The sequence below is a fragment of the Biomphalaria glabrata genome, chromosome 12, assembly GCF_947242115.1.
Source record: "Biomphalaria glabrata chromosome 12, xgBioGlab47.1, whole genome shotgun sequence".
Taxonomy (NCBI): domain Eukaryota; kingdom Metazoa; phylum Mollusca; class Gastropoda; family Planorbidae; genus Biomphalaria; species Biomphalaria glabrata.
The window spans coordinates 31,960,265-31,986,494 of record NC_074722.1 but is presented as its reverse complement, the minus strand read 5'-3'; the positions used below and the strand labels follow the sequence as shown (position 1 = coordinate 31,986,494).

Genomic DNA, 26,230 nt, shown 5'->3' with positions numbered 1-26,230 from the left:
TTTCTTATTAGACCATTTAAGAAATTAGATTTAAAAAATTAATTTGACTAGATCTAGATTCTTTAAATGCGAACAATATAAAAGCCCAAAATTCCACGTAATCTACTATTCTACTTTCACTTTCTGACCGGATATGACTTTTGCCTGTGCAACACATTACACATCAACACGTTCCAAATATGCCGCAATTAGATGTAGAAGAGTCTGCGTCTCCGTCCGTACCTCTTATTGCAGTTACCGCTGCCGTTGGTGCAATTGTTTTGCTCATAGCTTTGCTTTGCAATGTTTTTAAACGTGATAAAAAAGACCAGCAAATTTCAGAGGGTATGTTAAAGTTATTGTCAGAACTTGTGTGTGTCAGAAGGCCTCATCCTCTGGACTCTCACTCTGACTTAGAAGTTAGACTGACTAGTCTGACTCTGCCTGCCAAAAAAAATCTTAGACTTTAGATAAATCTAGAGATGTATTAGACTCAACTTGTAATATATCCTGCTAGTACTATACTGTACAAATGCTCTTTCTTCCCTACTGCTATTAGAGCATGCCTGAGCTAGCCAGGAAAACCAGTGACTTGGCCTGGCAGAATTTAGGTCAGGTCATACTTAATATGCATGACGTCGTAGAACCTAATCATCTTTTTTTTTTTTTCAAATAACGTCTGTATCATATAAGATATATAGATCTATATATATTATAATTATATATATATATCTAGACTAGACTACCTGAATGTAGTCAGCGTTGACTACTATAGTATTTATTAGTTAAAGACTTCTAGACAATTTACACTAGTGAGTGACTAGTGACTGTTGTCACTATAATTAATAGTATTAGATCTTCTACTCTCTAGATCTAGTAATAATTAGTTAATAGTGTATTTAAATATAATTTATAAAAAAAAGTAAAGTTTCCCTTTTCAGACCTTGCGATCTATGGGGTAGATGATGTTAAGGTCATCTGTTTCTTTGGCAAACGGTTAACGAGCTGGATGTTATGTGGCCATCACAGGTACATATTAGAGTTCGGTGGACTTAAGGGTGCCCTAAAAATCCTGAAATTCAAAATTTAAAATCCCAGTCTTCACCAGGATTAGAACCCAGGACCTCAGGTTCGGAAGCCAAGCGCTTAACCATCCGACCACCACGCCCCCCCCCCCCCCCCAAATATAATATATATTATATAATTATTAGTAATGCTAATATTAGATCTAAGTCTAAGTAACTAGTTACTAGCTTTTATAAGATGATTTAAGTATACTAAGATAAACATGCATGACTAGAATGACACATGAAATGCTTTATATACAAGATGTAATTATCTTCTTTTTTGAAGTAATGTCTGAAATATATATAAATATAAGATAAGATTAGAAGATAAATGAACTTCATTGTATTTTCTACCCAGTTGTTCACCCCAGCTGCAGTAACTCTTTGTTATGTATTATGTATAGAGAGATCTAGAGTTCTAGACTCTATATAATTAATATAAATTATATAGATCTAATTCATCTATAAAGACAATAAGTTTTATTCTGCTACAGTTATTACATATATACTGTACAGTACTGCAGTGAGTTTATCATGTAAATGTTAATACATCATAATAGAATCTAAATAAATATTAGAATCTATTATGTCTTTCTAATCTAGAGTCTTGTCCTAGACTAGAATAAATATCTACTAGATATCTTGACAAAATATATCTAGCTATACTATTGAGTAAATGTTGATAATATGTATTGTTATATAGATTATAGTTTAAATATTAATGTAGAATTTGACTGTTTTCAACTCTAAATCCTAGTATCTTGATTTAAAATATGGATCTAGATTCTAAATCAAATTGAATCTAGTTCTGACTCAGTAATCTTATCTATTTCTAGTCTCAATTGAGGGATGTCTAGCTACAGAAATGAAAATTTATAATGCCAAACACCTCTCTCTCCTGCCCAGATTTTGGGGTGCTTAAAGAGCCTTTACAGTTGTAGGGTCTCTAGACCTCTTTGTTGCAATAGCAATGATTTATAAATTTACTATTTCTAGAGACAGACAAAAGTAAAGGTGAAGGTCAAACAGAGAAGCTAAGTGGAGTAAAAAAAACAAAGCCCGTGCCTACAAAAAATGTAAAAAAGTCAGCGTATGTTCCGTTCTCCCATCTCTGGCTCTCATCAACTCTCAAAGGACACAGTAGCTCAATTGTATCATTGGATTTTAGTCCCAATGGAAAATATTTGCTAACAGCATCAGAAGGTTAGATAATATGCTTGTTTATAAATTCAACACTATGTAAAGAAATTTAAATGTAATGTTCTTGTCTCTGTCTTGTTTTATTTAATGTTAGGTTGTTTCCCCTTATAAATAAATGATATTTTTTAAAAAAATTTTCATCCTCAACTGAAACCTTAAAGTATAAATTCCTAGTCTACTATCATCTATGAACTGTGCTGTGGCAACATCTGAACAACTTTTCTAAGATTTGTTACATTGGGTCTCCTGGGGTAGAATGTAATGCCAGGGGTTCCACGACAATTCGTTCACTGACATTTTGTTCACCGACAAATTGTTCACGACTTTTCGTTCCCGCGACAAATAGTTCACAGACACATCGTTCACTTGTCATGTGAATGATTAGTCCTGAACCAACTGTCGGTGAGCGATATGTCAGGTGAAGGATATAGTCACGTGAATGAAATGTCAATGAACAAATTGTTGTGTCCCCAATGCCAGAAAGGAGTTCTATTATTTCTGATTAAATTATGACTCACCACCATAAAATTATTATTTTATATGTTAGTTTTATGTGTGTGTGTGTGAGAGAGTTTTTCTATTATTTGAACAATTATTTTGATAACAATTTACACTCAATTTGCTTGTGATCTCTAGAGCTAAATAATTAAATACCATTCTTTAAAAAATGGACAAATGGTCTATCAAACATAAAATCTGGCATCTTTTGGAGGAAAAAAAATTACTTATCTACTAATCATTTTATTGACCTAACAATCTTTCAACAGTATATTACTTAATTATTTACTTTTATAAAATCTAGATAGAGCTCTTCTGTTATGGAGTGTGAAAGAATTTCAACAGAAAGATCACAAGTGAGCCATTGAAATTTAATAATATTAAGATTGAATACATTTCTTCTTTTGTAGTGTAGCTTACTTAAGAAAATAGTCACATTATAACTATCGCTGCCTTGGATCTATTTCTTCTTCTTTGTATTGTATAGATATATTCGTGGAAATGTAGACCTGGACTCTGCAACCCATGTTGCCTTCAGTCCTGACTCAAGGTAAGAGAAGTTCGGTTTTATTTATTTTTTTTACTGTAGATATCTATTATAAGGTCAGTTTTTACTAGCCTAATATATGTGGTTGTATTGTCTAAACACTAACAGTTACCAGTATATTCTTATCTTTTTCAGAGCTATTGTTGCCAGTTTGGCCACAGAAAATGCTATTAGAATTTTCAGATTAGTAAAGAAAGAGGATGGTAGTAACAATGTATCTATAACTGGTGCTATAACCTTTCCAAAGGTATCTTTTGTGTTGTGGCTGTCATATAGTTAGAAAATTCATTTTATAGTCTTAGATCGAAGATATCCTTTGGGTTTCTTGATGACCTGGCTAAGGGCTAGAAATATCAAACTCATGTGGTAATGACCATGTCAGTTGCATCTCAGGATTTGATTGGTATGAATTACTGAAATGAATAGAACCAGGTGAAAATAAAAAGGATGTAAAAGAAATGGATAGAATTAACTCTAAATGAGACTCAAAAAATACCAGAAAATTAAAGGAACTGGTCAACAGACCACTAGTTGTGCTTCAGGGGTCTTACAAAGTAAAAGATAGGGGAAGGTGCATCTAAGATAGATGAAGAATGATGAGTGATTAATATAACTTAACAATAAACTGAACTTAACGATAAACAGCTCAAAAAGTTTTACTATTGAGCAAAATACTGAATGCATAATTTTTCTAAGCTCAGGTAAAACCTAATTTTCATTTTCCACCAGTATAAATGATCGCTACATGTACTTTCTATTTTTCATTTTCCATTTTAAACGGAGATTACCAGATAGTTAAATTTGATGCTCTAAAGACATTTTCAAATGATTTGTACTCATTCTTTCCTTATTTTTCTTTCTTTTTTTTAAAATATTTTTACTGTTTCTACAAGAAACATAAAACAGATATAATAGGAGTGGGGATAGCATCAAGTGGTAAATACATAATGTCCTGCAGTGGGGACACTACCATCATTATATGGGACCTTAAAGGTAATTGCAGCAATGATGTTTTGTCACTCACAAAACTTAAGGAGAAATGTGGGTTTTTTTGTTTTACGAAAAAAGTTTTTTATGCTTTGCAAAAAGTGTTTTTATGCTTTGCTTTGTTGGTATGTGGTTTTAAAATTTAAAGAAATAAAATGTGTTGTGTGTTGTAAATCTCATATAATATAAGTGATCAAAACGTTCATCTACAATATAATAGATAAATATATAGTAAGTTAATACCTGTCTTTTTATTTTTTTTCATCTGCATGAATTTTTTCAAATTTGTTACATAAAATGGTTGCCTTTTTTTTCCAAGGGGATGTCTTAGCAACCATAGACACACATCAGATGTCCAACTCTTGTGGTAAAGTTTCCCCATGTGGCAGATTTGTTGCCTCATCAGGTATGTACAAATTTGATCTTAAGGAAAATACTGTCAACATTAAGGCCTCTCTATTTCAACTCCCACTATTGGTAATTCCTTAAAGATCCAATCTTTAGTATTAGCAAACTATCTCCTTTTTTTTTATTTTTCATTGAATCTTGTATATTGTTATTATGTAACAGTATTACCAAGGCCAATCAATCTAGTTTTTTTTTTTTAACAAAATTATATTTGATGATTTATATCTCTTCCATATAATCTTCAGTTCCCTAGAGTAGAATATTTACTTTATTTCTTAATTGTATTGTTTGTTTTGTTTAAAAAAATACACTGAAGGTTTTTAAATAAAAAGTAAAAACAGAACAACCTTACATTTTAAAAGTTAGAATAAAAATAAATAAAAGCAGTAACTGTCACAATTTGTTTGTTTCAAGATTGTAAGTTAAAAATATTAGAATTTAGTACCTATATATGCTTTCTGCCTGCAAAAATTTGTTGGTCTATGTTTGCTGTCTAATGATAGAATTATGGACTGGGAGGTCTTCACCCCTAGCCCTGTCTGAAGGTTCCACAATGTATTTTATCATTACTATATTTCATATTAGTAGTGCTGACCCCTGTGCTGGTACTGCAATATAAGCACTTGAAGACCAAGCACCAAGCCACATAATACCAGAACTGTTGGTCAATATACTCTATTTTAGTGTTCCTAGATGTTTTACATTTTGGATGATTTTTTTTACAACTTATTTGGGATTGGTTATAGTAAGATTTTCGTTATACAAGTGGTGTATGTGTTAAAAATGTTTGCATCCCATGAGTCACGTCGCCCTGATGTAAACTGGTGCAACTCGCACACTACAGTCATTGTGTATTCTTTTTTTCTTATGCTAAGTACACTGGCGTATTCATATTGCAGGCACAGGCACATCGCATGATATTCACAAATGTTGTACTGATATTGTACTAGAATTTGTTTTGTTTCAAGAGGAAGAAACTCTTTTTTTTTTACTTTCAGGATTCACCCCTGACGTGAAAGTATGGGAGGTGCTCTTTGACAAAACTGGCACTTTTAAAGAGGTCAAGAGAGCGTTTGAGTTGAAAGGTCATAGTGCTGCTGTCTACACGTTTGATTTTAATATGGATGCTAGAAGGTTAGAGAAAGGTTTTCTTTTTCAAGTAACTTTTTTTTTATTGGTTAATATTTAAGTTGCTTTTTTTTTAACAGCCATTACCTCATTAGTAATGCTGATCCATTGTAGTAAAGTTTTTGGTGGAGTAAATAAGTGATTCAAAAGTTTTTCTATTTCAACAAAATTAAAACCCAAAATATTGATGTACTTTTCAGAATGGCATCGGTTTCAAAAGATGGAACGTGGAAGTTTTGGGATACTGATGGTAATGCCCTAGCATTTAGAAGTCTATTTATCTTTCTTTCCTAAAGCCATAACATTTTAGCTGCAAATTTACTTTTTGTTTTGTTAGTTCATCATTTGTCACCAAGGGAAAATAACTAGACTTTTAAATGATGCAAACTTGTCTTTTCCATCCAAATAGTTCTGGGTTTGTTTTTTTTTCAAGAAAAAATCTGAAAATATATTTTAATAAAAAAAAACAATGAAAGATTCATGGAATTGATTTTCACCAAACAATTATGTTAACTCTTAGGAAAAGTTGTTTCTTTGCTAGCCCTTTACAAATAAGTTTGCTGTATTTTGATTTTAAACTAAATAAATTACTCAAGTTCATTGTTTGAAAAAAAAAAAATCTTAACTTGTGTTTATTTTTTGGGCAGTGAGGTATGAGATGAATCAAGATCCCAAATTGCTGAAGACTGGTTCTGTTCATTTCACTGGTTTCTCACTTGTTGCCTTATCACCAGACAGCCACACAGTGGCGGTAGGAAACGGCACCAGCATTGCATTCTGGGACACAGAGACTGGGAAGGAGCAGGAACTAATGAAAGATGTCCATTCAGGTTTGGGGAATATGAACTTATATAAGTCTGGCAGGGATTAGTGGAGGTGGGGGGGGTTGATAGTACTTTTACTTATCTAAACTTTTTATGTTGAAATCTTAGTCTTGCAAACTGGTATGTGGCGTTAACATTTCATGGTAGATACCGAAAACTTACTTATTTACTGAATAAAAAAAAAACGTTATCTGTTGGGAGTTGGGTTGAAGCTCCAGACAAGCTAGTCCAACTAACCCTTGTAGGTGTATTACTTTATTTTTACACAAATCTATGAAGCTTGAAAACTTCTTTTACAAGCAAAATATGCTTGATTTTTATAGACCGATATTTATATATCTTTTAAGTTCAGCATAAAATATGAAGGGAAACGTGACTAGATGTCGAGTGATTTAAACAATAAACAGTATACTTCAAAATTATTGCTTTAGACATACAATAGCTACATGTGTTCTGTCTCTCATCTCTGACTTAACTCCCTTTCATCAACTGTTCACCTCTCTTTCATCCACTTATCTTTGACAATAGTCATTAAAAAAGTAAAGTAAAAGTTACCCTTTCATACCTGGTGATCAATAAGGCAGATGATGCTAAGGTCATCTGTTTCTGATTAACGAGGGTGTCATGTGTCTAGCACACAACCTTTACTTTTGGTACCAATTAGAGCTAGATGAACTCAGAGGTGCCCTGACCGATCCTGAAATTAAAAATGCCAGTCATCACCGGGATTCAAACCCAGGACCCTTTGGTGTGGAAGCCAAGTGCTTTACCTCTCAGCCACAGCGCCTTATACTAAAGATATATCAGAAAATACACATAAACTCACTGCATAACACTATGTCACTGCCAATCTTTCAAAGATGATAGTGCATTGATGAGGTTTACTTATAAAGTTCCGTCTGGTTGTGCTGTGTTCACTCTGATAGTGACTTGTGATAATCTTCTTTGGTGAGGCTAGAAAATTGTAATGCCATTGTAGGTTCTGTCTGCTCCATTGAATAAATAGCACAATATCTTTCTGAAATATTCTTCAGTTTTGACATCTGATATGCTTGCTTTGAGTTGGTCTGAAAAAAATGAGTAATACAAATGCATAGTAATGGGAAAAAAATCTTTTTACCATTGCATTTGAAACAAAAAATACTTCATTAATAACTTTTTAGTATTGCCTTTTTTTTTTCTTTAGAATCTATGACCACACTGAGTTTTGATATCAGTGGGCGTTACTTAGTCTCATCGGGAGGTAAGCATGTCCAGGTGTTGCATAATGTACCTGGATACAAAGCCACAATCTTGGAACTAGAAGAAAAGATGAAGGTTGCCTCTGGTCCTGGTATGAAGGAACGTCTCAAGGCTCAACTGACCACGGCCAAGTAAGTGGTACTTATAAAGTATTTTGATATGAAGTTTGTATTTCTCAAGTTTGATAATTGCATAGAAACTATTGTCTTCTATGAGTTCTTTGAAATTCTCAAAATTTGTGTTCAGATTTGCAGACCAGATAAGCTAAGACTGTCATTTAGCTATGTCACAAGTTTGTTTTGGAGAGTAGTGTTGTCTCTCAAATAACCTGACCTGTGCAAGTTTGGAGGTGCCTCTATTTAAGCACACTGAAGAAACACTGTGCAGAATACAAGTTTTGTTTTTGAATTTACAGCGATGAACAAATTCACATAAAATTCACATACTTTTCCTTATATAGTCTAGTCCTAAAAAGACTTTTCTGACACTTTCTGCAAACTTTTTCTAAGTCTTTCAAAATTCTGTATACTTGTTTTCATCAATATCTTTTCATAATTCTATCCCCTCCACTTTTGAGAAATTTCTCCACTGTTGAATATTTTGTATAAGGAGGCACTCAATGGTTACTTTTAATATATTTAGATCAATTAAACATCAATTTTTTAATTTTTAAATAGGCCTTAAACTTAGGTGGTCATTTTGAGAATCATGTTTTCTAGAACTACTACTGAACTTTGCATCAAGGAATTTCTTTCAGACATTTATATGTTTTATTTTTTTGCAGGGAATCCCTGGAATCTATATTGTCAGGAACTAACACCGTGAGTGAAAGTAAAGAGTAAGCTCTGGGCTGCATTTACTTCATCGTGTCTCAAGCCAGGTTTTTGTAAAACTGCTTATTTAAATTGAATTGTTACGTGTCTGTTGGTGAAGGATATCATGAGTTTATGATTGTTCAAAGTTTCAGTGTGACTGTTGAATGCTAATTCTGTAAGGGATATCCATTCGGATGCATGTGCAAATCAATCTGTTGAGAGGCATTGTTATTTCCGAGTTTCTTCTCTAAAAGCCCTAAAAAAATTAGCCTGTTGATACAAACTGGCACATAGGCAGCCTTACATTTCAGTGTTCAACTATATTTTGTTGTTGTTATATTTCCTGGAGAATAAGATTGTCCTTAGTGCCGTTTCCTAGTTGTCGCCAACTTTTTTTTTTTTCTTGTCTTTGGCAATAGGCTCTATGATTGTTTGTACATCTAGCTTGTTTTGTACTTTCTAAAAGTATGACCATGAACAAAAATTAAGAGATCTAAGATACCCAATAAAATTACACAAAGGTTTCGACATTGGACCACATGAGATCTTTGCTAGTCCAGTTGGTTAGAAATCACCTAGTTAGGGAGGACACGTTTTTAACAATTGATAGTACTGTTCTATTATATATTCTGTTTGACAATCTTGGCTTTATGAACAATCTTGCTCTTCTAGGTCAGATTTTATCCAAACACAATAAATACTTACCATAATATATTTTTAATTTGTTTGCTGGTATTACCGAGTATTATATAGATTCAGATATTTTATTTTGTTTCTTTTATTCATCTACTTTTTGTTTTTCAATCCTGTTTTACCATGCAATGGGTAGCTTGTAGTGTAAAATTTTCCTAATTAAAGTTTTGTTGCTTCTCCTACAAAATTAATTAAGTTTTTAAAACAACATGTGAGGAATTTTATTCACACAGTTGTCTTTCTTTATTATTCACTGTGTAGTTTTGGTTGCACTTGAAAGTTAAAATTATAATTGAATCTGATTTGCTTAGCAGAGATATTTTTATTTTTTGTAATTAAACATAAGTACTTTAGATGTTTGTTCAATAATAATAGTCCTATCTTTATTATCCTTGAATAAATTTGTCTTACAATTTTTGCATCATACATAGCAGACAAAGTATGCAGCATACGAAATATTTGCTTATTTTGTTTTTATAAATAAACAAGCAAGCTTTGAAACATTAGTTACGTCCCCTAGTTTCTTGTTTGCTTCAATGATTGGAGGGATGACCAAGAGCTGAGAGACTTCTGAACATTAAGGGGCAATAATGTCAAATGTTAATGGTTGTCATGATTGTTGCTCTCCCTTTGTTTTCTCTGGTACACTGGTCAACATTTAAATAATTATATAAAAGTGTCATTTTATTTATACATTGGTCATGCTTGTGAATTTGGTTATTTGTCAATGATATTACTGTAATGTTTATTATTCACTTTTTAATTGTTAAAATTTCACTTTGAAATAGACACATTATCCCTATATAATTGTAAAATTAAATATTTCATTTTTATCTGATACACTCATGGCTTATGTTCACTTATTCATTTACATGTCTCCTAAGTGTTTTTTAAAAGTAATTTATTTCAATGACTTTCTTACAATAAAATTATAATACCTCATTATTATAAACTTCAAGAAAATTACTTTGTGTATAAATAATAATAAAGAGGTCATCTTTACGATAAGCCTCTTTAAACTGCAATTGACATTGATATTTAATCTGTTAATAAAACTTGCAACATACAAAAAAATACTTGTAGCTAGATCTAAGCAGTAAGTACAAACAGATGCCTTTTAGTGTTTTAGGGATTGGTAGTAAAATTAAGGGGTCTCTTTTCAATGATCATCATAAAAAAAAAGTTCAAACAAGAAGTTAAAGATGAAGCTTGATTCTAATTCCAACATAGTTTTATACCTCTGATTACTTCTGACAATCTCATATTACTAACATAGTTTTGTACTTCTGAAATCTGATTATATTACTAACATATTTTTTTGTATTTCTGATTACTTCTGACAATCTGACTATATTACTGACATAGTTGTGTACATTGAATCATCCCTGTATGGATACAACAAGAAATGTCAACAAATATCATCTCCTACATTTCAATCTCCTTTTAAAGTAAATAAAACAAAATACAGTAGACTGTACATCCTACTCTGTACCAGTACACACTTGACTGTGCCAGTACACACTCGACTGACCAGTACACACCTGACTCTGTACCAGTAAGATAATTGTACTGGTCCAAACAGCTGGAAATTCATTTTGACTACAATTATCCACCTCAGCTTTACTACTAGAACAGTATCTACTTGTATCTACTTCTCCTTGATGGCTGACCTTACATGACAAAAGGGAATCAGGTCGTGTTTTACATCTAAATGTTCCATACATACGAGTTTGTTCTAGAAATGAATGAAATCAAAGACAACGCTAAAACCTTTACTCCATGATTTTTGCTAGGATTTATTGAGTGACAAAAATATGATCACACAAGAGTAGGCTATGTGAAGAAAAAAAAAACAAACTAATACTTTACATTAAAATTTTAAAAAACATTACATTCGATAACAAAAGCAAGAGGTTATATTTGATATTTTTCGTATTAAAAAATGAAATCAAGTAAACCGACACTTCAGTTTAAAGAAATAAAAAGTGAATGAAAAATTATATCTAAATAAAATATGTGTAAATATAAAACATATTTGATAAACAGTTTGAATGTTGATAGTTGAAATGGTTACATAAATAACTTACAGATAAAATAAATCCTAATCCTACTGTTAAAGCATAAACAAAAACTAATCACATTGGATTCTGAAATAGGAAGGGACCTTACTCAGATTTAAAAAATGAAATATCACAGATAATAAGCTAAGAATGGCCCCTCTTGAAAATAAACCTGTGTAATTAGAAATGATTTTGTAAAAAAAAAACGAAAAAAATTTTTTAAAGTAGTGAATAAATTGGAAAGATTGAATGTTTTACATCGCTAGTATACAGGTAATAATGGCTTATAAAAAAACAAGACAACTCTAAACATGCACAAACTGGCAGTTACTTTCAGCAGTAGGCAAAATGACTGAGTTTTAGATGAGATTATTTTATTGGTCCAAGCAGATGGAAATTCAGTTTGACTTACAATTGTTCACCTCAGCATTTCTATTATAACAAACAATAACATTATAGATACAAACAGATACAACAGAACAAAACAAGACCCATAACTAACAGTTGATGAATCAGGTTCCTAAGTACTTCTAAATGACATTGCAACACCCAGACTGACAGAACAGTGGAATAAAGAAGTTTTAAACCTCTTATTCTATCCTTAATGGAGAGGTGCTGACCACCTTGTCCAAATCTGATGTAACTATGGTGCAATGGCTGTAAATTGTCTTTAAAGATTTTTGCCTTGTGGAAAGTTATTTTCCATAAAATACAAAACAAATATAAAATATAATTGATGCAACTAACACACAAGTTGTAAGAAAAAACTTTTTAACATTAAAAATGCATACAATTGGACGGTTTTATAGTGACTGCATCAAAATACATTGGTTATGTTGGCGTTTAATGGGACAATTCAAAGAATTAAAGAATTTAGTCTAGCAGTGATGGTGGTTGGTGAAGCTATGAATAAAGAAACAGTTCAGAGAACAAAGAGTTTATTGAGCTCAATGAAAGAAGAGAGAGTTGAGCTGAGACAGGTGTGATAGGTGTTACATGACTATCTCTTGAAGTTGTGATGGCAATAGTTTGACATATTTAGTAGTTTATAAAACAGATATTTGCTTTCTGTATACTTTTGCCCATAGCTAGAAAAAAGCTTTGCAAACATCAGTACAGCTACCAACTTGTGGGTCATTCATAATAGAACAAAGAATCCTAACATAAATATTGACCTCAATTTTATTGACCTTCCATGGGAGCTACAATGAAACAAAAAAATAGTTCCAGAAAAACTGAAGCTCTCAATACAGTAACAATGTGGTCTTTCTCTAATAACCCTATATAAGGCTTAAATCCTATAAATGTTTTTTTCAACATGTAATAATTACATCAATAGAAGACAGAGGGTTTTCGTTAATACAAAATATCTTTTGCCAAATAAATAATTAAATGAAAGAAAAATTATTGACCAATGAAAATTGAATATATTTGCTCTATTGCTTGTTCAAGGAACTTGGGTTCTATGTATCTGCTAGCTGCATAGTGATGATAATATCAAATATATACATGAAGTTGAACTGCACATCATCTTGTATTGTTACAACATGTTACAAAATTAATGCATAAACAATGAAAAAAAATACATTAGAGAAACAAAGTGAAGGCCTCTAAATGAAATCACCCTTGAAATGAATTCACATCAACACTCATTAAAACACATTAATGATAAAAAGTCTCAACTCATCAATGGGGCACTCACTTTTCTCACTGGTCACCTTAAAGTCAATATTCATCCTGAACTACACCAACAAATTAGGCAACCCATTTACAAGAGGTAAACGCTATATCTAGCAAGTGTTACTTCTGCGGCAGAGAAGACATCCTCGTAATGAGTGCCCCGCACGTGAAGCAACATGTAATCAGTGTGGCAAGAAGGGACATTTTCAGAGATGTTGCAAATCAAGAAAATCTACAGCATTTGCCCTCACTACGTTGCACTCCTTAGGACTAGGAAAATCTACCTCTTTGATTCTTCTCAATGGGGTGCAACTTAAAGCTTTGAATGTAACATGGTTTTGTTATTGTTGAAGTACGACACTAGTGGTTTAAAGGATCGACTTCACTGCAGACACTTGGTTAATTACAAGAAAATTACAACGAAAATAGAACAATAAAATGTCTATTTAAAACAATTTTTGTTAATAATAAGGAGGCGTGGTGGCTGCGCGGTAAAGCGCTTGGCTTCCAAACCAGGACGCACTGGTTCGAATCCTGGTGAAGACTTGAATTTTTAATTTCGGGATCTTTGGACGCCTCTGAGTCCACCCAGCTCTAATGGGTGCCTGACATTAGTTGGGGAAAAGTAAAGCCGGTTGGTCATTGTGCTGGCCTTATGACACCCTTGTTGACCGTAGGCCACAGAATCAGATGACCTTTACATCATCTGCCCTATAGACCACAAGGTCTGAAAGGGGAACTTTTTTTTTTTTTGTTAATAATAACAGACTGAAAGAGACATTTTATACCCCCCCCCCCCCACCCCCAGTCACTTTATAGCACTAACTACAGAGGATTACAGCTATGTAGTGCACTAGTGTTCCATAGCATCTTAAAAGGGGGTTGAACATTTATTTTAAACTAATTTATGAAAGTGACCAATGCCTTAGCGAGATTAAACTCAGCAACGGCACAGAGCAAAACACTTGGGAACAGCTGATTAAAGTAAAAAAGTGAATGATAATGGCAATGAATGAATGATAAACTGGAGTACACAGGACTGCTCTCAAACTACAGACTAATACTAAAACTACTCTACATCAATGATTAATGGACCAGTCATATCAATACAGTTATCACATGTTATAGGTGAGTCTTAAGTTGAGCATACATGTTAATACAGCAAAACCTCTCATTGCTAAAACATCATTTTCATTTCATGAGGATTTCTTTCTGTAAGTTGGTCTCAATAGCATTAAATGGTAGATATTTTAAAAAAAATGGAAATGTAAACAATTAGATAGCTACCCTGACCCAAGATTTTGTACAATATTTTCACGCTGTCAAACTGAGGCTTATCTTTTAGTTCCTATTCCAGAAAGCAATTTGGTTGGACGGAGGATGTTTACAAAGACTACATTCTTTCTGCTGCTGGCCATAAATGACCAAAAAGTCACCATAGAAGTTCTGGTGCTGGTCTAGGCTACTTTAGATTGTAGACTTGAGGACATGGTAGCGTTTCAGAGACATGCGCACTGACCCCAGCTCTTTGTCCACTCTATCAAGCTCTGCTTCCAGTTTGTCCTTTTCTCCACGATGACCCTGTGCTGGCAGCCTGTTCAGGGCGGATTCATACTGGGAACGAACAAAAAATGTTTATACATGAGAATGAGATATATTGTAAATGTATGCATTCATTCTCATAAGACCCATTAGAGAAACTATCACACAAGCATATTATGTATTGTGAAAGTTAGTTTCTATTAACAAAACAAAGAAAGTTGCCTTTCATGTTGTTTTTTTTCAATGATTTTTTGATGGATAAATCTGAAATGCTTAAAGCTGAATGTTTTTGTACAGGATCTATTTATGCACATATTTCATAACAAACCATGGTTGAATACTATCTTTATGCACATATTTCATAACAAACCATGGTTGAATACTATCTTTGATTTCTTTTTCAAACACAGCTTTCTGAGAGGCAATTTAAAAAAAATTTATTTGCACCAGCTTTTAAGTTGAATGAAAGAGTTGTGTATAAAACACTGACTGTCTAAAGTATTCTTTTCTCTTTTGTGGACCATCATCAGAAACATAAGTAGCAGAAGTTATTTGTTATTTTATCCTTTTTTTTTTTTTCAGCCTTAAAGAAACTTACATCAGGATATAAATAAAATAAAACTGACCATATGGAGACTTTGAAGCCTTAAAACAAAACTCCTAATACATTAACTATTAAAGAAGAACAAACTAAGTCCTTTAATAATGGCTTTAATAAACGGACAATATAGTTACAGCCAGTTTAAACACAGCAAGTTAAGTACAATACACAGACTGGTATTAACAGTTATAGCAAGCTACCAACACAAGATCTGGATGATATTAACACTTATAACATTAACATTTTACAAATCGGTGGGAAGCATGGTCGAGAGGCCAAGTGCGCTTGAACTTGGCTTGGCTACCTAGAAGGGGGCTCGAGGTTCGACACCTGACTCGGGCAGAGTTGTGTTTACTGAGCGCCTAAAGGCAGCACGGAAAACCAACTCCTAGATACCCCCCCCCCCACTGGTCCACAAATGAGATTGGACCAAAAGCGCTCTAAGCATGCTATAAGCATGAAAGTAGCGCTATATAAAAGCTATAATAATAATAAAATCACACTCATTACAATAGCTCTAATGACAAACTGTCAAGTGATTTCATATTACCTTTTTCTTCTCCTGGCTAAGCTCATCATATTTTCTTTCTAAGTTGTGAATATTTTGAATTCTTTCTTTGATCATCATTTCTCTACTCTGCACAGACAAACAGAAACAAGTGCAGCTCAATAATTAAGACAGAAATCAAACCAAACAATTATGGCTTACAACAGTTCACAAGCAACCATGAGATAAAACTACATATCTGTGGCAAGTGGTAACTTGTTTCAAGAAATAATGAATGTACCTAGACCATTCACTAGTTTTTTTGTTGTTTTTTTCCATTTGAGCTTACAAAGAGGCAAGATACTGATTGGTAAAACAAAAATGTACTGGTTTCCATCAGTGATTAGGGTATAGGAATTCCTGAGAATTTTGATTTAAAACGAACAACAAAGATGGCTGCCTGGTCATGCGGTTTGCACGCTGGACTGTCGCTTGGATTTATCGATAGTCCAGGGTTCAAACCCTGCCCGCACCCATCCCCCGTCGTCCTGTTGGACTAGGAAGTAAACTATCTTCAACTCTGAAGGAACATCCGAAACATGTAAAACAAACATAAACAAACAAAGATAAGATATTTCTGAAAACACACTAAGACATGTCAAATGTATGGAATGATAAAGTATGTGACAGGACATTTTGATAGATATTTATGGAAGCTGACGTAAATGATACACAATAAAATAATTACAAAACTTTCTCATAAGATGTGGGAAGAGGAAGAATATAACTTGTTGAAAAAAAACAACAACATTGAGAAGACGACAAGAACTAGATTGTGTCCAGGTGGCAAAAAAAGATCAAACCCAATGAAAGAAAAAAAAAAAGAGAATTAAGAACTAAGAAAAAAAAATAAAGTTTTGGCTTACTGAGTTCAAAGCAGCCAGCTTCCCAGCAATAGAATCCTGCCTTGAGGGGGCAGCCAATGATGTGTAGACATCTTCCCAGGCTGGTCGGGAGACTATCTCCCCTGACTTGACTTTCTCCAGAGCCTGCTCACTGCTCAGACCATTTTCATTGCATAATTCTGTCATGTGAAACATAGTATTAGCCCACTGTTGTTTTTTAATGCATAAAACTTCAACATGTCTACATCCAAACCTTTTTTTTTTTAATTTCAAAGCATATGAATTTATATTACCAATTGCATAATTGTTCTATAACATTATCATAGAATCATATAAAACTCATTGGAATAAAGCATTTTATGAATATTATATTATATCCTTATCCTCATTCTGTTTCTACAACATAAAAACTAGTTTTAGAGAGAATTTAAGATTTGGGTATGCATCCAAGGGCTATAATCCAATGAAACAATTACAAGTTAAGTACAGTTATTTTTCTTATATAGCCACTAAAGTAAAAAATAAAAACATACTTTTAGAAGATGGACTACTCCTGACTCTCGACTCTCTCTGCACCCGAGCACCACCCTTCGATACATCTTTACTGGGGGTATATCCTCCCTTTAATGGGGTTCTTGGGGGGGTCTCATCTCCAGGCTTGCTCAGTCTACTGTGGGGTGATGACAGCTTTGTGTGGGGATCTTGAGCAGGCAGGTGTCCATTACTGAGAGATTTAGATGATGACAGCACTCCTATATAGATATACAAGACAAGTCAAGCATAGAAGTGAACCCTGACACCTTGATTTATTCGTTTTGGTATAAACTTAAAATAGTCTAAGCATTTATATGAAAAAAAAATTTTTTTTTAAGTTCTAAATATAAACATCCCCAGCTGTATAAGTACAACTACAAATGAACAAGAAAATTATTTTTTTTAAACATAACACAGTCATACTGTATGAATCCATAAAACAATAGCAGCAGCAAACATAACAGACAGATAGTAAAAAAAAACAACAATAGCCACTTTAACCTAGAAAAAACACAACTGATAGAAACACTTCACTAATAAAAAAAAATTGCTAAATTAGAAAGTATTTACACTGTATTTACATTAGACTTAGATTACAACATATAATTTTTTTTATAGTAAATACAGAAAGTCAGAAAATGTGAATATCCTTCCACACAGCAATTGTTTCACCTTTTATTTAAAGCAATAAAAATTGTAATTTCAAAATGCTAAGCTAGAAAATAAATAGACACCTAATAGATTTAATGCACTAACGTTACCATTTGTTTATCAGCAATAAAAATTGTAATTTCAAAATGCTAAGCTAGAAAATAAATAGACACCTAATAGATTTAATGCACTAACGTTACCATTTGTTTATCAGCAATAAAAATTGTAATTTCAAAATGCTAAGCTAGAAAATAAATAGACACCCAACAGATTTAATGCACTTACGTTCCCATTTGTTTATCAGCAATAAAAATTGTCATTTCAAAATGCTAAGCTAGAAAATAAGTAGACACCTAACAGATTTAATGCACTGACGTTCCCATTTGTTTATCAGCAATAAAAATTGTCATTTCAAAATGCTAAGCTAGCAAATAAGTAGACACCCAATAGATTTAATGCACTGACGTCCCCATTTGTTTATCAGCAATAAAAATTGTAATTTCAAAATGATAAGCTAGAAAATAAATAGACACCTAATAGTTTTAATGCACTGATGTTCCCATTTGTTTATCAGACAGAAATAAACTTTTAAACCAATGCCCCAGAGACAAGAAATAAGCTCCAGTTAGATATGCCACAATTATCACATTATCTTACGACTGACCACTTTTTCTTGGCGTCACTTCACTGCCATAAAACTTTTTCTGTAATTTGGGAGTGAAGTCCTGGGTACTGAAAGACTTCTGCAGATTTCTGAGCTCTCTCTCTGCCCTCAAGATGGGGGACCTGATGTAATCTAGATCTGCCTCTGACTCTGGTGAAGTGTTGCTGAACTGTGACCTATTTATTGGGATGAGATATTACAAATACACATTGGATTTGCCAACATTTCAAGTTTTTCAACAGAAGATTAAAGAATGAAAGAAAGAAAATTTAAGTGTTTATTTCATAAAGAGGTCTTCCCCTAAATACATTTCTCCGTCAGACTTTGGAGATTGAATAATAAGATATAACTTCTAAAAATACCAAGACATATTAACCACTCCATTTCCATCATTACAGATTGCAATCACACCTAGAGTTACTGAATGTAAATCATACCAAGACTTAAGGCCAGGCTCTTAATATATACATGTTGGCTTAAAAAAGATAATGCTATTCCTTAAAACAAGGTCACATCAGACCATACAGTAACAACTACTGACCCATCAGCCGATCTGGTCCGGGCCTTAGCTGGACTACTGTAGACTGGCCTACTTCTATCAAAGCCAGATGTAGATGGACTGTAAGCCTCTTCGTAACTGGTTTTCAGCATCTGATTACTAAAATTAACCAAAGAAAAAGATACTTAAATGAAGCAACTATAGATTGCTAGTCAACAAAAAACAGGAAAACACTTCTACAATAGTAAATATAACAAGTCTAATCAAGAAATATAGCTACTATGATTCAACTATGACAATATCCAAATTGTTGATATGGCTACATTATATATGGCTACCATTTGTTCATAAAAAACTATTATTTTATTTTGTAGTTCTTTTTTTCATCTGAGGGGATCTGTAAAATATATAGACGTCTATATAAAACAGATTTTTTAAAAATTGTTTTACAATTGATATGTGTCAGTTTAATAGAAAACAGGAAAAAAAAGTTCCCTTTATGCTACTAGTTCATACCTGCAGGCTATGGCACGTTCATGTTTCAAAACTTCATTATCATGTTTCAGCTGTTTCACCTCATGTTCAAGTCTTGTTAATTTACTGCCAAGAACAGGAAATGCAAGTTGATAGTAAATAAAAACTTGCATACAACACAAGGCTACAACATTGTTATATATATATATGTGTTCAAATCATTTCATTTTTTGCTCCACAGCAAAGTCAATTAATGTGATTGTTGAAATTTCATGAAATAAAAGAATTCTTAAGTTATTACACATTTATGCCATGATTCATGACAGAACTTTCTACAAAGTCATATTGTAATGAAGATAACAGTTTTTCAACATTATTTTGGTCCAAGATAAAACTATTACTGCTGTATTTGAGAAGTGCTTTTAATTAAAATCTTCCATGACCATTAAAAAGTCACCAAACATATTTTTGTGAGCTGAGGTTATTTCATTTTGTACATATTTAATATGGAACTTAATAGACCAGATTGATGTATAACCAAGACAACTGGCATGATCTATTCCCATTACATTTTATTAAAACATTTTCTTTAAATACTGTAAAGGTCAATGAAATGATTATTATGATTCAGATAAAACATCCAGAACTGTACAACTTTGAGTGCCTTAAACCAATTAATGATTTTCACTACATGAGAATTTTGCAAATGGCCATTAACTCACCTACTAGAATCCATGGCCTCTGACCTTGAGGTAAACAATTTTTCTTCCGTCGCTGCCAAAGAGTCCTAGTGAGGACAAAATATGTAATTTACAACATCAAAATGGACTTAATCTAGATTTTCAATAACATTATTAGAAGCTATGAAATCTATTTCCAAACTCAAACAACTAATGAGTGCTACTTAACTGTTAGTATATTCTTGATACCTAAGAGTTCTCCTACTAATTAATTATTATTACATTATTTCAAATTAAAAGAAAAAAGGATAACTTTTTTTTCTATGGTTCTAGGTAGTTTTCTTTTCTTTAACAGTTTTGATTTCTTGAATACTCATTACCATTTTAAGATGAATATTTGAATATTTTTTTTTCACAATTTCTTAGTATTTCTATTCAGGATTACACAGATATTTCACCTCTGCTAATTTGAGAATTATGCTAAATCACTACCATACCTTAATTAAAGCATAATCTTTCTCCAATGTTTCATATTTGTCCACCAGCTGAAAAAGACGAAAGTTAAAACAGCAATACTTAAAAGTTGCAAAACTTAGATGCTATAATATTTTAATTTAACTATTATTCTGCAGATGGTAAACTGTTTTAACATTGATCAATATTTGTTCATTTGACTACTCCAACTAATAATTTTATTAGATGTGCTATTCTAAAAATTGTACAGACATTTCAAATGTCCTTATACTCACCCTCTGAATTGTAATCTTTGCATTATGTAATGACTCAGATAACTCTTTCTCTTTCTAATAAAAAATGATTATTGAATTATAGTTAAAAGACAAACATTTACTTTCATAGATCATATAATCTCACTATTTTTGTTTACATTTATTTAAATTTTAAAAAAAACTTTTCATAAACATTTATGCATATTACAACTAGGTATATGCAAATATGTTTACCTTTAATATTATATAATATTAAAAAGCAATCACCTTATTGACTTTCTTTTATGGATTAAACTATGAACAAGAAATTACAATACACTATGACAATCTATAAAATCCTACACAGAATAAGCTTTGGCATTAAATTGTAACTCTATTTTATTACCTAAAAGATATATGTAACTACTTTAAAAAAAAACATAAAACATTTAAGTCTTATTTAACAGGCTAGCTAACAAACTGATTCATGAGTCATGCACCCAATCAGAAATGCGATCTACAGATAACTAAGCATTCTGGACATCACAAAACAATAACATTACTTTAATTGACATCTGCGAAGCCTCAATCATACACAAAACAATAATATTACTTTAAATGACATCTGCAAAGCCTCAATCGTACACAAAACAATAACATTACTTTAAATGACATCTGCAAAGCCTCAATTGTACACAAAACAATAACATTACTTTAAATGACATCTGCAAAGCCTCAATCGTCTTCTTGTGCTTCAGCTCCACTTCAGCTGCCAGAGCCTCCTTCTCCTTGGCAAACTCTGTGACTTCCTCCAGCCTGGTCTTGAGACTCAGAACCTGTGCCTGGGCTGTGTCAAACCTTCCAGCATAGTCCGACTGGAACAGAGAGAAACAAAAATTTTAGTTTCAAGTAGCTATTTCAGGGAAATTTTTTTAAAGAAAAAAGATGGTAGGCTTAGATAATAATATACTTAACAGTACTATAGTCTAAATAAATCTACTTCAGGTCATTGAAACTCACAGCTCTGATTTCCAGACCTTGTATTTTTTGTTGCAGTTCTCGATTCTCTCTAAAAAAAAAAACAAAAAAAAAACACATTTTTTAGTTTTTTATTTATTTTTTTTACAAAGCTTATATCAACTCACTGTCTGGTCAAAAGTTTAAACATGTTATTTCTGCCACTTCCCATTCTGGGATCAAGTTGAAACTTCACACAATTATTCATTATACCTGACAAAACATGATTAAATTAAATATTAACAAATTATTTAATTAAGTATTGGTTATTGACTATTTTGTTTGATATCAAAATAAAGGAAATAAATGCTACTTAATGAGAGATGTGAATATATATACAGATTTATTCACCTTAATACGTTTTATCATGTTTTTTCTCCCACTTCTCATTCTCGGATCAAATTGAAATTCGCATAATTATTCATAGTCAATGACAATACATGGATTAATCCAAAAAATCAACCAACTAGTTAATCAATTAGTAGTAATTAATTGTTTTATAAAGCAGAAATGGGGCTAATCACTTCCATCTTGAGATAAATGACATTAACTAGCCGTTCTTTCCCTTGGATAAGTTTAGTTTTTTTTTTTAAGTATTATTTTTTTTATTTGCTTGTTTAATTTGTGAGAAAACACTAATGTAATCAACATTCCCTTTAGTGTGAGATTTTAAGTAAAAAAAAAAAAAAAAAAGCAATCACAACATTACTACAGCTTTCAACTGTAAACAAAACAAAGTGTGTATGAATTATATAAGAATAATTCTAGATCTTAGAATACTATCCCAGCACAGATCTAACCTTCAAAGTAATAAATTTAATTCCCTTTTTAAAATTCAAAAGTTCACAATGAAGAAGAAATAAGAACAATTAGTTAAATATTACTATTCATGAACTATTTTTGAAATCTAATCCTACGACTTTGTGCAGATGAATTAATACTTGAAGTGCCAGAAATTAAAAAGCCATTCAATGTGGCACCTTTGCTAAATAACTAGCACTTTACCAGTGTATAAGAAAAAGAAAGTATTACATGTGTGAGCTCCCAGTAGTTTAGAACATGACCATGTGACTGATTTTTAGCTTGTACAGCATTGTAAACAATACAAGTCTAAAAATAGCAATTTAGTAATCTTTCTGAAGGTAACTCAGTCAATTACAAGATATCAAACTTACATTCTTGAGTCATGCAACATATCCTGAAGTTCTTTACACTTCTGTCTAAGTTCTTGGTTCTCGCTGGACAGAATTTTGTCTCCTGCTGTCATGCTGGAGCGGCTGCCATCAGCACCCAGCCTGTCAACCCTCGCTGCCAACAGCTGCCTCAGTTCCTGCAGCTCTTCTTCGTAATAAGCCTTCAGGTCAGCCAGGTGTTTGGCATGTTTCTCTCTGAGATTTATCCTGGTCCTAGCAAACACAGAACAAAAAATGAAAAAACATGTCTGTAGAAAGTTTACATTTTTAGAATTGTGACAGAAAAAGAAGTGAACTGCATTAATATGGAGAAATTCTTCATAAATATATAAACATTAAAATAGCATGTTAGGAATGGTCACCTTATTTTACAGACATCTAATAAATTAAGGTATTTCATGTAATCTGAAGTAGAGTAAATAAAAATTCAACCTTAAACATTTAATCAAAAAAATTCTACAAATATAATCTTTATTATTAGAAATGATAATATAATTCAGTATGCTAAAGTTATTAATTTAGAATGTGATTCAATTAAGATTTCTTCATACAGGATAATATATTAGATGTTTCTTTATTTAAAAAAATACTTTACTATTAGTTTTTATACTGATTTGGATTCTAGAATTTTAGCTGTCTTATATAACAACAGAAATTATGTTGAAGTCAATTGATGTTGTAAATAGTCATAAGACTAAGTTTCAATTTTATGTTAATGATTTGCAAGAGTTATATATAAGGATATGCAATTCATATTTAAACAGTATATTTCTATAATTTTTCTAATATAAATGTAATATATACATGTAATGAAAGTAAGCAAATCTTAAGAAATAATAAAATATCCACCTGGGAGACAGGACATCATCTGATTCACACAATGAACTATCTCCAGATCCAGGCCGCTGGCTTGTGGCCACGTCATAGGCCCAGTGAACAGAGTTACGGGATATGTCGTCTCTTGGTGACACATAATGTGTGTCTTCGTAGGATTTACTTCCCCTTGGAGAGTTCTGTCTCAGGGAAGAAATATTTAATAACCAATTTTCACTAGTCAAATAGCTCAAATTTAAATAGCTTCAGGTTGAAATGAATAATTAACTTATTAATATACATAAATTTAATTTACTGTATATTAGCCAATAAAAGGCTTTATATTTAATTCAGGTAATGTTGAATTCCGATTGTATTTCCAGTTGGTGACATTGACTTTATGTCATAGCTGTAATATGGAAAGACAAAAGGTCTGCAATGCTGGAAATCTGAGCCAAATCTAATAACATACTCTCAAAAGATTTACAGCGACAGCTCTGCATGTTGGACTTCCAAAGAGAGGTTTCTTAAGTTTGAAGTTCTGTAATGACTGGGATTTCTAGGGGCTCCCTAAGTCCAACAACTCTAAGGGGTAGCTGACATAAGTTAGGGAAAGTAATAGCAGATGGTCATCGCACTGGCTGCATCAACTGTCAGTTATAGATAGTTAATCATTAACCACAAAAACAGATGAGTTTTACATCATCTGCCCCATGGACACCAAGGTCTGAAAGGTTTAACATTTAACATTTTTATCACACAAATTGTTCACCTACTAATACCCCTCTAGAGACCTCACTTTCAGCGAAGTCAAACTTAAAAAAAATATTTTTAAAATACAATGGAACAAAGTCAATCCATTATTTTACCTTATGCTTCACTTTAGCCAAAGGAAGGGGGCTGCTGTAGACTCCACCCCTCAGCTGCTTGTCCCCACCCACTGTTGACAGCCTGGACAGATTAAGTGATGTGTCAGCTTGCCTTGATGGTGATGACATTTCTTTCTCTAGATATCAGTTTTGTAAAGTTACTTTCATCTTCAAAATGCTTCTTATAAGTATTGTTTACAATCTCATCAACAACATCAACAAGATATAAATCCCCTAAAAATGCTTTTGATGTTCTAGGGAAAGCAATGTTTAAATATTAATTTTGTTACATTTTACTGTCAAAACTTTATTTTAAAGTCTGCTTATGTTTTTTGGGTGTAAAAAAATATTCTTACATAATATTATTATATTTTTTAAATATAGAATCAAACCTTTTAAAAAAAAAAAAAAGAGCCAAGTATAATTGTATCAATTAGTTAGGATTAGACATGTAATTAAATTTGTAATAGATCAAGACCAACAACAATAAATCTGCATGATTAATAATATTTTTACCCATTGTTTTTGCTTAGCACTATTTCATGCTTTTAGCTTTCTCAATACGCTGTGATCCTATCACTTATCTGAACCAGTTTTGGAAACTGGGGAAAGGGGAAGAAAGAATAACTTCCTAAATAAATCTACAATGGTGGAAACAAACTGCAGACTCACTTTTCTCTAGAAACTCGTGCTGGATATATCTGTTTAAAGGTGGTGGATTTCTCAGGGAGACCGGTACCCCCATCAACGTTGTGTGGCTTGAGCTTTCGTTCATACGCCTACTCTCCTTAAAATCATCCTCATCAAACTTACGAGACTGGTTTATGTTATGATCCTCATCCATTTTTCTTCCGCTACCTCTGGAAGGGGAGAGCTCCTCAAGAATCTGAATAGATACAAGGTTTTATTCATCATTTATGCACAATAGAAATATATAGGCCATGCAAGAATACCAACTAGGATATTTTCTTTACAAATTGCCTAGGTATCAAAATTCAACATAAGCTGTTTTCTTTAAATATTACAAAAGTATCATTCTCAAAAAAAAAACAATAAACATTTATGACAATAACATAAAATAATGTGTTGTAGAATTTAAACTGACTCACCTCTCGGTGACTCGACAATCTTTTTTTTAGCGTCTCTTGTTGCTTGATTAGCTCTTTCTCCATGTTCCTCTGCATCTCTTGCAGGATCCTCTGGTGTTCCATGTACTGAGCTTGCAGGTCACACTTATGCTGCTCCTCAATCATCTTAAACATCTCCAGCCAACTCACCTGCTAGGAGGTGGGAAACTTTAGTGAACTTAGTGAAATGTGGGTTAGGTGGGGAACTTAGGGACATGTGTGGTAGGTGGGCAACATAGTGAAATAAAGGCTAGGTGAGGGAGGTGAAACTTAGTGAAGTGTGGGCTAAGGGGATGTGTGGTAGGTGGGCAAACTAGTGAGATGTGGACTAGGTGGACA

At 32.6% G+C, this 26,230-nt stretch overlaps 2 protein-coding genes across 5 annotated transcripts in view; one reads left to right on the top strand and one right to left on the bottom strand.

Moving 5' to 3' along the window:
• Nucleotides 1-137: 137 nt before the first annotated feature.
• LOC106052175 (transducin beta-like protein 2) lies at nt 138-10,228 on the top strand. Its single transcript, XM_013207482.2, has 12 exons — nt 138-324; nt 2,043-2,249; nt 3,049-3,100; nt 3,232-3,294; nt 3,427-3,538; nt 4,185-4,284; nt 4,598-4,684; nt 5,685-5,820; nt 6,015-6,064; nt 6,462-6,644; nt 7,825-8,011; nt 8,665-10,228. Exons 1-12 carry the CDS (start codon nt 180-182, stop codon nt 8,720-8,722), a joined length of 1,380 nt encoding a protein of 459 aa, XP_013062936.2. The 5' UTR covers nt 138-179; the 3' UTR covers nt 8,723-10,228.
• Nucleotides 10,229-11,168: 940 nt separating this feature from the next.
• Nucleotides 11,169-26,230, bottom strand: part of LOC106052172 (M-phase phosphoprotein 9-like) — a 31,691-nt gene continuing 16,629 nt past the window's right edge. For 3 of the 4 annotated variants that reach the window (XM_056006457.1, XM_056006461.1, XM_056006459.1), the window contains 17 exons: nt 25,874-26,044; nt 25,437-25,650; nt 24,765-24,901; nt 23,932-24,095; nt 23,065-23,295; nt 21,893-21,941; nt 21,586-21,747; nt 20,915-20,968; nt 20,663-20,710; nt 20,208-20,272; nt 19,528-19,611; nt 19,054-19,170; nt 18,513-18,688; nt 17,197-17,415; nt 16,685-16,842; nt 15,822-15,908; nt 11,169-14,742 (listed from right to left, as the gene is read on the bottom strand). In XM_056006457.1, coding sequence (XP_055862432.1) covers nt 14,596-14,742; nt 15,822-15,908; nt 16,685-16,842; nt 17,197-17,415; nt 18,513-18,688; nt 19,054-19,170; nt 19,528-19,611; nt 20,208-20,272; nt 20,663-20,710; nt 20,915-20,968; nt 21,586-21,747; nt 21,893-21,941; nt 23,065-23,295; nt 23,932-24,095; nt 24,765-24,901; nt 25,437-25,650; nt 25,874-26,044 — 2,283 coding nt within the window. In that variant the 3' untranslated portion in view covers nt 11,169-14,595. The remainder of the gene's footprint in view (nt 14,743-15,821; nt 15,909-16,684; nt 16,843-17,196; nt 17,416-18,512; nt 18,689-19,053; nt 19,171-19,527; nt 19,612-20,207; nt 20,273-20,662; nt 20,711-20,914; nt 20,969-21,585; nt 21,748-21,892; nt 21,942-23,064; nt 23,296-23,931; nt 24,096-24,764; nt 24,902-25,436; nt 25,651-25,873; nt 26,045-26,230) is intronic. The other variant, XM_056006458.1, reaches the window with a different exon arrangement.

Excerpts from the sequence above, each read along its gene's own strand:
- LOC106052175 (XM_013207482.2), top strand. The coding sequence starts at position 180 with ATGCCGCAATTAGATGTAGAAGAGTCTGCGTCTCCGTCCGTACCTCTT. Across the intron at positions 3,101-3,231 it reads TTTCAACAGAAAGATCACAA|ATATATTCGTGGAAATGTAG; the intron begins GTGAGCCATTGA and ends TGTATTGTATAG. Across the intron at positions 6,645-7,824 it reads AATGAAAGATGTCCATTCAG|AATCTATGACCACACTGAGT; the intron begins GTTTGGGGAATA and ends TTTTTTCTTTAG.